Below are 12,219 nucleotides of genomic sequence, written 5' to 3'. Positions count from 1 at the left end.
TGCCTAGTGTCTAAAGCCTTCATCCAGGAAGAAGGCTGGGGTGGCTAAGAAGTTTGTAATTCTTCATGATAGACCTTGAAATGAGCTTTAAGGAAGCACAGTATTCCTTAGACTAGAGCTACCTTGTGATAACTTGTCCCATGGGGGGGGAGGGGGGGGAGCAATTGCTGTAAGTTCATGAAGACCTAGATAGGTGATTGGAACTTGGAGATGGATGGCTTTGGATGAACCAGTTGACCAGAGACCAATGCTCCTGTCCTGAAGTTGGTGAATCTTAGAAGAGAGGTTGTCAGTAACTATCACCAATGTTTAGACCTTAAAAGTACATAGATATTAGTTGCCTTGTTTAATGCTCATGTCTTTTTAGCTTAGAAGGAACACTGACTTTTCAGTGAACTTACATGAATGTGCTACAATGCAGAGCCTGCTTGTGGCATTTGTGAAATAGAAGACCTGTGTTCAGATCTTAGTTATGATATTTCCTAGTTGTGTGTCCTTGAACCTTAGTCTCAAGTCATAAAGCACTGTAAACCATTATAAAGCATCTGCTCTATGCCTGACACAATGCTGAGTGCTGGGAATAAAAAGAAAGTTAAAAAAAAACCCAGTCCTCATTCTCAAGGAGCTTACATGAGGGAGGTATACAAATAACCATATACCAAATGTAAAAAGCACATTTTCCTAAATTATTATAGGTCCCTCCCAGCTCTAAATCTATGTTTGTGTGATTTACCCTGTTCAAGGTCGGGGTGATATTTAAAAACAGCCACATAAGAATGGTGTTCCTTTTACAATATGTAGAACTGGTTTTGCCGTGTAAATTCCCATGACACTGTTGGCGTGCTATGGGTATATGTGGTGTCCTAAAATCCAATTCTGAAATCTCATTGTGGGGTGAAGGTGACGTTCCAGAAGATATTGTCTGCCAATTCCAAGCTTGAATTGGAGCCACTAAGGTCCAAAGGTTTGGAGCACGGACCTACACAAAGCATCATCCTGAGGATCAGACTTAAGTTGGGAGAGGCCGTGAACCCAAAGGTTGGCAACTGCCTTACCAATTTTGGCCACACCTAACTTGTGAAAATTCCTGTTCTTAAACCTATGATTTCCTTAGGTGGCTAGCTAGCAAGAAGATTATGTATTATGAGTGTGACTGCCTCAAAGGTAATGTGTTTGCATTTTAATAGGATCTTTCAGCAATACTTCCAGCCCCACCCAAAGGAGTGAGATTTTTTTTTCAATTCAACAAATGTATATTGTTAAATCGAGTCCAGTTTTGTGACTTCTGGGGTTTTCTTGGCAAAAATACTAAAATTACCTGCCATTTCCTTCTCCGGTTCATTTTACAGATGAGGAACTGAGGCAAACATGGTTAAGTGACTTGCCTGGGGTCCCAGAGCTAGTTAAATATATGAGGCCAGATTTGAGATGAATTTTTGACGTCAGGTCTGGTCCTCTATCCTCTGGGCCACCTACCTGCTCAAAAGTTTATTAGTATCCGAACTTGTTGAAGACAATTGCTAGGGAGCATGTTAAATGACAGTCCCTGCTCACAGTGTAGTAGGGGTGATGGAATATATATGTGTGTGTGTGTGTATACACACATATACATATAGATACATGTATGTATATATACACATACATATGTACACACATGTATGCATATATATGCAAATAACCATAATGCAAGTTAGACTGTAGTCGAGAGCTGAAAGCTAAGTAGTGTGAAAGGTTGAGGAAGGAAGGATGACTTAGCTTGAAGGAGGAATCGAGATCATGGAAGAAAGAGGAGCAAAGTATGGCCTTGAAGAAAGAAAAGTATTTCTATGGGAAAAGTCACTTTAAGAACTTAAAAGGAAGAGACTAGACTGAATTGCCTTCAGTAAATTGCACAGGTCTTTTAATGACCCTAAACCTCCACAGGAAATAAGCCACATTAGGAAGAAAAAGCCAGTATTCTGTTGAGCACAGCTACATGTCCCAAATGATGGAATTCTCTAGACACTCACACAGAAGGCCCTGGAGAGATTCCTGGTGAGAGTGAAGGCTGCAATATAAAATATTCAACTTTGAAGAGGCAGGAGAAAGGTGCTATTAGGCATGTGGGACTGTATGAAGAAGATGGGCTAGTCCATTGGAGGAACCCTTCGGGGGTTGGGGTAACGCACAGGCAATCCACACACTGAAGTTGGGAGGAAACATCTTGGAGCGCACCCTCTGGGGTGGATAAGAACTGCAACCCACTGACACCTGGCAGACTTTAAGCCTCACTGAATGCAAGTTGACAATCTACTGCCTGGAACTGACATGAAGCTGGGGAGATACTATTTCCCTGCAATGTCCCTACTCTTGGTGGCAACTTCATATAGTCAAAAGGTTTGTAAGCTTAATACCAGATCTATTAAATTATAGATTGTTGGTAGGGGAACATCCGAGGTTAAGACTAAAATTAAGCTATTAGGCTTAGGACTTTAGACCAACAACAATAAGTTAGGGTCCTTTAATTCTTAGTAATACTGTGGAGACAGTCAAGGGCTTATGAAGTTAGCATGCATAATTCTTATTTGTGTCTCAGTTGGTTAATGTTAAAAAATAAATTCATTTGTGGTCTATATTGTAAATGCTTTAAAAGAAGTATCACCTGACCAAAAGTTGGAATTGTTTTATGTGATATGAACTGTGTTAAAAATCAAAAATTTAAAATTTAAAAAAAAAAAAAACAAGAACTGCAGAGGGTGGGCAAGAAAGAATGGGTGGCCATCTGCGCGGTCAGAGGGAACAAACGCGTCCAGAATGTTTAAATCTCGGACTTCAGCTGTGCTTCTGACTCTCCTAACTTTGCCACAGTAACTCCACTGCCTTCTCATCTTGGGGAGCTCCCTCATCCCCTTTCTCATGTAGAATATTGAACTCCATGCCAGGCCCCTGCTCCCCCTGGTGAGTCCCTTCCAGGGGCCTCCATTTTGGGGAGGGCCCAGAAAGACCATGCTGTATTATTCCCTTCTGACTCTCCAGGATTTCACCACCATGCCCACTCCCGTGGGTTACCCCTTCTCAACACTTCCATTTCTATGTGCTCCTGTTTTCCTCCATTAGAAGAATATAAGCTGTTGGTGGACAGGTACATCTTTTCTTTTTCTTTGTATTTTTATCCCCAGTGTCCAGAACATTGTAAGTGCATGTTGCCTGCCTGCCTTAAATAGCTGTGACTTGCCTGATGTTCCTTCCCATTTCCCTCAGGGTTTTCACCTTTGAGGTGTTCCCTCTATATAGGTATCATAGCACCCCAGAAATCCACATAATAAACAGTCTGAACAATTGTGTTTTTAATTGGCTTTACTCAAGAAAATTTTTTTAAGTTACATTTAAAAATGCTAAAAACTAAATATGCTAACAATTCATCTCCTTAAAATTGCATTTAGAAGCCAAGACAATGTTCCAAAAAAAGTCCATTCTTCTACTTTTACTAAATTAGGAAGAAAAAAGCAACAAGGAACTAGTGCTAGAAAATGAGGAAGAAATATTGACAGCAGTGAGTCCAGGAATCAATGTCCTAGCCCCTGGTCATTACCAAACAATATTAATAATTAATTTTTCTGAACTGACCATCACATTCTATCATGGCTATTATATTTATTTGGTAGCCAGATAGACCTCATTTGGTAAAATTCAAGTTTGGGAACCAGATGGCTGGCTGGAATTCATTTCCTTGTAGAATGCCGTTTACATCTCAGATTTGGCACTCGGCCTTTACAGCACACCTCCTAAAGCAATTTACGTGGCCTCCTTTCTCAAATTCGAAGAAAACTGTCTTGAGAGACTTGGGGCCACTTTATGTAGATATTAGTCTGTAGTCTTTAACCAGAGGCACTAGGTGCCAAGCAGCAGATTAAAAGGCTTTCCTTGTTTAAGAAGCTGACTCGTCTTCACAAAAGCTAAGAGAAAAATGGTAGGCTATGAATTTGTATCGAGGGAATGTAGTGGGTAGAGTACAGGACTTAGAGTCAGGAAGACCAGAGTTCAAATCCTGACTCAGACCTTTACTAGCAGTGTGTTGCTAGTCAAGTCAATTAACTTCTCTCAGTTTTCTCATCTGCAAAATGAGGATAATAACATCTACCTCAGAGGATTGTAGTAAGGATCAAATGGGATAACATATACATATATATACACACACACACACACACACACAAAGTACTTTGCAAATTTTAATGTGATATATAAATGCTATTATTATTTGGAACTTTCCCAAAACTATTACAAAGGGAAAAATTGGGGGGAAAAAATTAAAATAAAGGGCCATTTACAGGAGGTGATGGTACTTGTGTTTTAGCTATGCTATCTGGTCCCATAAAGCCGTATTCATTGGATTGACATAGTCTTTAACTCGAAATTTCCGAGAACAGTGCAAGGAAAGACTTGTTAGGTGAGCAATATTCTCGTCTTTGCCACTGATTTCCGTGTGAATCTATTTTCAACAACAAGGGAATTTGAATTCTTCAGAACAACCAAAGTCATCAAGGAGAAAGAGGGGTACTCCAAATGTACCCTTTCTACACAGACCCCTGCTTTTAGAATTTAAATATTTCTAAAATTTATACCAAGGATAAAGTAAAATTGCACTTATTTTTAAGTATCCCATTATTCACATTTTAAAGTAATTTTAATTTGTGCCTCAGTATCTCCAAATATTTTATTTTGTAGTCATTTATATAATGAACGGAAAAGAAACAAATCAAACTATCTGAACTCACCATTTCACTTTTTTGCTTTTTTAACAAGCAGCTCTGACTTCTCATTAAATTTTTGGTATAGCTTTCTGAGGAAAGAAAGAATACCAGCATTAACTAGACTTATCAAAAGGTGGAGCCTAAATTGAACTAAAAATTTCTTAGTAAAATGTTACAAAGTATTGGGCATCTTTAGACATGATCTCCATCCCTTTGGGACAGAACCATAACTGGGATGGGATGGCCTAGGTTTTGTTCCAAGGTGCTGAGATTTAGAGGGAGCTGGTGGCCTAATGATATACTTAGCAGCTTGGAACCAACTGAGCTAAGTACCTAGTTAACAAGAAGAGGTAAAACAGGAAAATACTAGGTAATATGTGTTTCCTCCCTACTCCAGCTGAAGCAACCCAAATGAGCTCCAACCATTTACCACCTGGCTTCATTTACAAGACAAAAGTCCTAGGGTCTCTAATTCCTCTCTCACTCCCCAGATTACCTCCCCCAAGCTGAATTTGTCTTTAAAAGCTGATCTGATGGTGCTTTTTCATTCCTCTGTTTAGATTTTATGAAGTTCACCCCAGGCATGGAACTTTTCAGTTAACAGCTCTGCTCTGGAACACTCTAATGCCTATCTATTTGTCTAGAAGCATGCACCCTTTTGGGAGAAACAGTGACCAGGGGGAGGGCCAGAAAAGAGACAGTGCTTGAGGATATCTCAATAACTGTCAGTGTTCAAGATCACAGAAGGTGCTAGAAAGTAGCCTCTAAGAGGAGATTGAAGAGGAAATATTCATTCTAATCTGGCACCAAGTATCGTAACTTGAAGCCCCATGAATCACTGTTTGGAATAATCACAATTCTCAAGCTTTCTTTTCAATAGCCCTGGGAGGCAGGCCGAACAGATATTATGATCCTCATTTTACAGATGGATAAACTGAGGCTCAGAGAGATAAAACTTGCCCACAGTCACTCTTTATGAGACAGTTGAAATGTTGTGGATACAGGCTCAGATTTGGAGTCAGGAAAACGGCAGTTCAGATGTGCTTCAGACATTTCCTATGTAACCCTGGGCAAGTCACCCAACCTCTCTCAACCTTAGAAACCTCATTTGTAAAAGTGGTGATAATAATAGCACCTTCCTCATAGGGTTGTTGTCACACAAGTAAGGGTCAAATGCAATGACATGGAAAGTATTCTATAAACTTGAAAGCATTCTGTAGCTTGGATTATCATTATTAATCATTGTTATATCTAGAAAGGGACAGAAGCAGGACACAAAGCCAGCTTCGTGATTCCAAATCTAGGTCTTTGGTCACTACACCAATATACCTCTAAATGAATTATTCTAGTTTATAGATATAGACATATCCATGTGTGCATATATGCATATGTATATATCCATATATTAGAATACATATTGCAAAATATAGAATACATCACTATACCAAGCTACCTCTAAATGAATTATCATACATAAAGATATATAAGTGTATTGCATTAATGCATGTGTATATATTTTATATACATATACTAGAAATATGTATTACTATATCAAACTGCCTCTAAATTGATTATTCTAATATACAAATATAAATATATTTGGATATTTTTTAGAACAAAGATGCTACTGCGCAATGTATAAAATAGACATATAACTACATCAAGATGTCTCTAAGTGGGATTTTCATAGACAGAAAGCTAGATAGATGATAGACAGACTGAAAGATATACATATGCATACATATATGTATACTTGTATATGTATTATTAATATGTGTAAATGCCTATATTAAAATACTCCATTTAGAGGTAACTTGGTGTAGTATATTATTGTGTACATGTGTACGTTCATGCACACACATATATATGCATGTGTCACAAGTAAAAATTTTTGAGTTTCTGGGTAAATTCTAATCAGTTTTATCAACTACTGCTAGCAAGTAGGTTAATAAAAAGGGCTCATTTGTCCTTTCATCGACCAAAGAGACCTAACCTGGGAAACCTTCAATACTTATAAAGCCTTTGGAAAAGGGAGTGTACCTGAGGATGGAAATCAACTCTGATTGGTTAACAAGTAATGAGAAGAATGGATATCATAATGAAAAATCTCTAGTGAGAGGCTGGGGGATGTGACTGGGATCACTCAGCTTTGGTCAAAGAGAATTATCTGTGGTCCTTCACCCACCCAACAAAAGAGAGAATCCACATTTTCCCAGACCTGTGTGAATAAAACACAGTGGGCTGGAATCCATCAGTTTACCTCATTTTACATTTTGAACAGATCTGAGTTTTCCCTCTTACTATCAGCCCTGCACCTCAAAGGCTGTTTGAGGAACCTACAGGGGCTGATTTCTGAATGAGGAAATAGAAAAGGGGAAAACCTTGGTCCTAATATAATCGTTAGTTATTAAACACAAGAGAAAAATAATCATTTTTCTCATCTCCCCATTCGATTCTATTGAGACACAGTCTCCTCAATGAATCACTAACTGATATTACCAATACTTTATCACATGTTCTTCACTATGGGGCTCATCATGGGAAAGGATGTGAGGAAAAATGAAGGAGAGATTGATCAGTGAATTGGCAGAATCAAAGGGGGCAGTCTCCTTTAGTAGGTACACCTTACAGATAAAAAGTACAAGGGGAAAAAGTAAACAATCAAAGAAATAAAATTGTATTTCATAGAAATGTCATCTCATACAGCCTTCAAGTCCTCTGGATTGCAACTGGCGCTGGTTGAGGCCACAGGGCAGGTTGTAGCTGTCTGGCCTTTCCAATTCAGGTCAAATGTAGAGATCCTTTTCTCTCGTACAAATCTCCTACAAAATTGGTCTTCACACAATTTTAAATTTACTTTGTCAATAAGCAGGTCAAATAATGAAAATTAGCTCAAACTTTATGTCTTTACAATTAGGAATTCAGATTTGGAAACTTTTAGACTGGGAAATTTCCGTTTTCAGGTTAGCCAATTGTCATATTGATATACATAAGAAACTCAGATACAAACCGAAAATTAGAACCCAATTTATATGCTTGATATTGTATACACACACACACACACACACACACACACACACACACACAATTAGGAGAGATTTTGCTAAGGAATTAATAACACTTTTTATAAGAAGATTGACTCGTACAAAAATGAAATCATTTAGAAGTGGCCAGATAAACTTCAATTGTAATAAAAAGTTCTGGGATGGGATATATAAATACATTGAGTAATCACTTCTGAAACAGTGCGTATCAAGAAAACTATCCAAATAAAACATTTTCAACATCTCGCCATATTGAAATGAATAACCCCTAGTGAAAGTAGAGGTCTCTTTAAGGTATTTACAAGATAGCCTTTCCTCTTTTAAGATAACTCATTGTGTTGACATTCTCATTAACACACGTTATAGTTATACGTACATATATTAGAATGTTTCATTTAGTTTGTGTTTATGTAGGTGTGTATGTACACATACCTTTGTGTATATAGGCATATATAAGCACATGTCACACAAATGTATGTGTTTCTCCAATCTTTATTTATACCAGGAACACACTGTATTGTTACCAAATATGGTTCTAACAAACTCAAGTTCCATCCACGATGAGGTTTCAGGTCATTCCTATTTTCACATAATTATCACAGTACTGCATTCTAAAGGCATCAAGTTTGTGAGGTATAATAGCACAGTAATCCATCCATTCATTTAACAGATATTCTTAAAGCTCCCACTTCTGCACAAGGTACTATGGGACCCAAAGATGTAGAAGACACAACCTTATCCTTAAGAAACTTAAGAGTTTAGTAGAGAATAAGGCATTTATAGATATAATTACAATCTAAGGCAGTGTGTTGTGTATAACAAAATTATATCTTGTTCTGGTTCCCCTGACCACCTCTCTAATTCTAGTTGAAAAAATGAGTTTATAGTAGACAGTATGAAGGAGCAATAGCAGGAAGTAAAGAAACAAAGAAGAACCTGGAAGTTACGTGCAAACCATCTCAAAGATCAAAAAAGCATTAATTTACAAATTGTATCATAAATTAACCAAAATTTTCATCCTAGTAATATGTGCTGAATTAGCAGAAGCCATCTGGGTGCTTCTGTCAGGGTCCTTCAGTTCTATGATATACAAATCTCAGAGAAGTTCCAGTTATCCACAGTTAGGCATGCTGGTAATTTTGAGATAATGTGGACACGTTAACTTTAAAATCTTATTGACAACTTTGAGATGATTTGGATATGTCGATGAACTGACCCCAAGGTAACACAGATAAGAGTTAGTAGTCTGTTCCCCAAAAGGACAGCATGGTGACTCAGTGGATAGAGCACAGAGCCTCGAGGCAGGATGACTCATCTTTCTTAAGTTCAAATATGGCCTAAGATACTTACTAGTTTTGTGACCCTGGGCAAATCACTTTACCCTGTTTGCTTCAATTTACTCATCTGTAAAAATGAGCTAGAAAAGGAAATGGCAAACCGCTTTAGTTTCCTTGCCAAGAAAACCCCAAATGGGGTCACAAAGAGCTGGCTGTGACTGAGATGTCTGAACAGCTCTTCCCCCCACAAGCCGTATAAAAATGAGACCTCTACCTTCTGCCCACCAGCTCTTTTCTATCTCCATGTGGCCCATACTGTTCAGTGCTCCCAACTGCCCTCTGTACCTCTTCAAAGTGTGATTGTAGACCTATTTCCCTCTGCCATTGGGGCTTTCGTCAAATACCCAAAGAAACGGGCATGCCTGGCATCGTTACCTAATTTCATAAATTATCAACTTACATGAGATGAATGTTACACAGGTCAGGCTTGACCGGGCTTAATTCTGATACAGACCAGCTCCTCCATAGCCCTTTACTACTACCACACAAAGGGAAGTTGTAGGAGAAGTGGGACTTGGGCTTGGTGAAGTTATAAAGGTGGAAAGCCACCACAGGTTTAATGTTCAGGCCCATATCCTTTCCACTCCACGATCACTGAAGGTGGTCGAAATACAGAATTCCCTGAAACGTGAATTCTTCCTCATCATTCAGTAATATTACTTGGCAATCCATCCATAAGGGCCAGGAGAACAACGCCACTCTAATACAAGGGCCACATGTAACAAGAAGGGCCTGCTGCAAATGTTGCTGTTTTCTGGATATTTATTAAAAACTTCACCTTCCTGACCTCTTGGCAGCAGACCACCCATTTCTCCTACTTTCTCTCTTCTCTCTGGGGGTTTCATGAGATTGCTCTTTCTTGATTCTCCACCAAACTGTCTGACCACTCCTCAGTCTCCTTTACTCTGTCATCCTCCACATTACATCCCTTAACTGTAGATGAACTCCAAGGTTCCGTTCCATACCTCTCCTCCCCTCCCCTCCCCTCTCCTCCCCTCCCCTCTCCTCCCCTGCCCTCTCCTCCCCTCTCCTCTCCTCTACTCTCCTCTCCTCTACTCTCCTCTCCTCTCCTCTCTCCCTCTCTCTCTCTCCATCTCTCTCTCTCTCTCCTCTCTCTCTCTCCTCTCACTCAGTGACCATCAGTTCCCATGGGTCTAAATATCATCTCTTTGCAAATGACTCCCACATCAATACACATAGCCTTGGTCTCTCTACTGAGTTCCAATCTCACAATAGTTATTGAATATTTTAAACTGAATGTCCCATTGTCTCTCAAATCTGTTCAAAATCAAACACATTATCTTCCCCCCAAAACCCAGCCCTTTTAATAATTTCCCTATCTCTTCCAATTGCTCAGGTTTGCAGTCTTGGTGTTATCCTTTCAGCACTTGGCCTCATACCTGGCACTTGTGAAGAGCTTAATAAATGTTAATTGAACAACTGAACTGAATCCTTGACTTCTCACCCCCACTCCCTCCATAATAGCCAATCATCTTCCAAGTCTTCTTTCTATCTCCACAACCTCTTTTGTGTCCATCCATCACCCCTCTCCCACTGAACGAGCCACCACCATATCTCTTGCCTAGACCATTGCAATAACTTCCTAATTAGTTTCTAATTCCAATCTGTCCTCCACACAACTGCCACAGGGATCTGAAAGCTCAGACCTGACCTAGACTACTGGTCTACTCAATAAACTCTAGGGACTGCTTATTACTTTGGGGATCAAATATAAACTCTTTATTTGGCATTTATAGCTCTTCACAAACTTATTCTAACCAACCTTTTCAGTTTTATGACACATGAGCTAGAATTAATGAATGGTCCTTCTTCCTATTCGTTAAACATGACCTTCTATTTCCTTCTGCCTCTTAGCATTCCTGCTTTCCTTCAAGCCTGGGCTCAAACCCATCTTCTGCATGAAACTTGCCACTTATCCGACAATCTCCAAATTACCTTTTATCTATTTGAAATGTACACATTGTCTCCCCAAATAGAATATGAGTGTCTTGAGGGCAAGGACTTGAGGGCATCCCCAGACCCTACAATGAATTAATAAAATTTATCAAATGAATTTTTTGTTGATTGAGTAGGGCCTGCTGTCGAAAGGCTAAATAACCCAAGTTCAGGCTAGGGCAGCAGAAAGAGATCAATGGGAACTTACTGATATTCCTTTCAACTACATTGCTTTCTTCAGGGGAAACTGAATTAATTGCTAGATGCTGCCAAAGAATAACTAGGCTCCAGAAGTCAAAAGGCTATCACATTGGGAAAAAGAAAAGGGGTTTTGTGTCAACAAAGCAAGACAAATCTGAGCTCAGAAGTGTGTTCAGGATAGGGTAGTAGAAAAGATGTTGGAACAGGAATAGTGAGAGGCAAGTGACTTATGTGAAGTTGTAACCATATTTGGAAGGTTTTAAACTAGCATCCCCTTTTTGTCCTTAAAGGACATTTATTTTCTCTTGAATGTGAATACCTATGTGGAGCCTGTATCAGATGGCATGCCATCTTGGGAAGGGGAGAAGGGGGTGGGAGATGGGGGGAGAAAGTTTGGAACTCAAAGGCTTGTGGAACTGAATGCTGTAAACTAAAAATAAATGAATAAATTAGGGCGGGGGAAAGGACATTTATTTTTCCAGCTTCTGATATCAGCATTATTCTCTCTCTCATAGCTCCCTAACCATCACATCCCAGAAGCCCCCATTTTCACCTTTATCCTACTGGCAATAATCTCTGTTCCACTCTTCCCTTGGCTCAAAAGATCAGGGCAGTTAACACTATTAGGTTCCTCTATTTGTTTCTGTCATATGTCTGCCAGCATCACTCTGCTTAGACTCAGAATTGATCGTCTCTTCCCATATAGATGAGGGACAGAAACTGAATTACTTAAAACTACTAGAGGAAGGGAGGAACTACGAAATCACTCAAACCTCACAGTGGATGTGAAATGAGTAGGAATCAAGAACGTATCTCCAATACAGGTGCAAACATGCCAAACAGCACTAATCTTATAGGGCACAAAATGTAAAGCTTTAATCTGAGACACTATTCCTCCAGCTAGGAGGATGGTGATCATCTGGGACTGAAAAGCAAAAAGTCATGTTCATC

The 12,219-nt window shown here is 39.2% G+C and overlaps 1 protein-coding gene across 4 annotated transcripts in view; it reads right to left on the bottom strand.

Annotated features, from left to right (window-relative positions):
* Positions 1 to 2,312: 2,312 nt before the first annotated feature.
* Positions 2,313 to 12,219, bottom strand: part of SLC9C2 (solute carrier family 9 member C2 (putative)) — a 95,912-nt gene continuing 86,005 nt past the window's right edge. For 2 of the 4 annotated variants that reach the window (XM_072648593.1, XM_072648596.1), the window contains 2 exons: positions 7,435 to 7,565; positions 2,313 to 4,819 (listed from right to left, as the gene is read on the bottom strand). In XM_072648593.1, the coding sequence (XP_072504694.1) occupies positions 4,799 to 4,819; positions 7,435 to 7,565 (152 nt within the window). In that variant the 3' untranslated portion in view covers positions 2,313 to 4,798. The remainder of the gene's footprint in view (positions 4,820 to 7,434; positions 7,566 to 12,219) is intronic. The other 2 variants (XM_072648594.1, XM_072648595.1) reach the window with 2 other exon arrangements.

This window comes from Notamacropus eugenii, chromosome 2 (assembly GCF_028372415.1).
Source record: "Notamacropus eugenii isolate mMacEug1 chromosome 2, mMacEug1.pri_v2, whole genome shotgun sequence".
Lineage (NCBI taxonomy): Eukaryota > Metazoa > Chordata > Mammalia > Diprotodontia > Macropodidae > Notamacropus > Notamacropus eugenii.
This window is presented reverse-complemented; position numbering and strand designations above follow the sequence as displayed.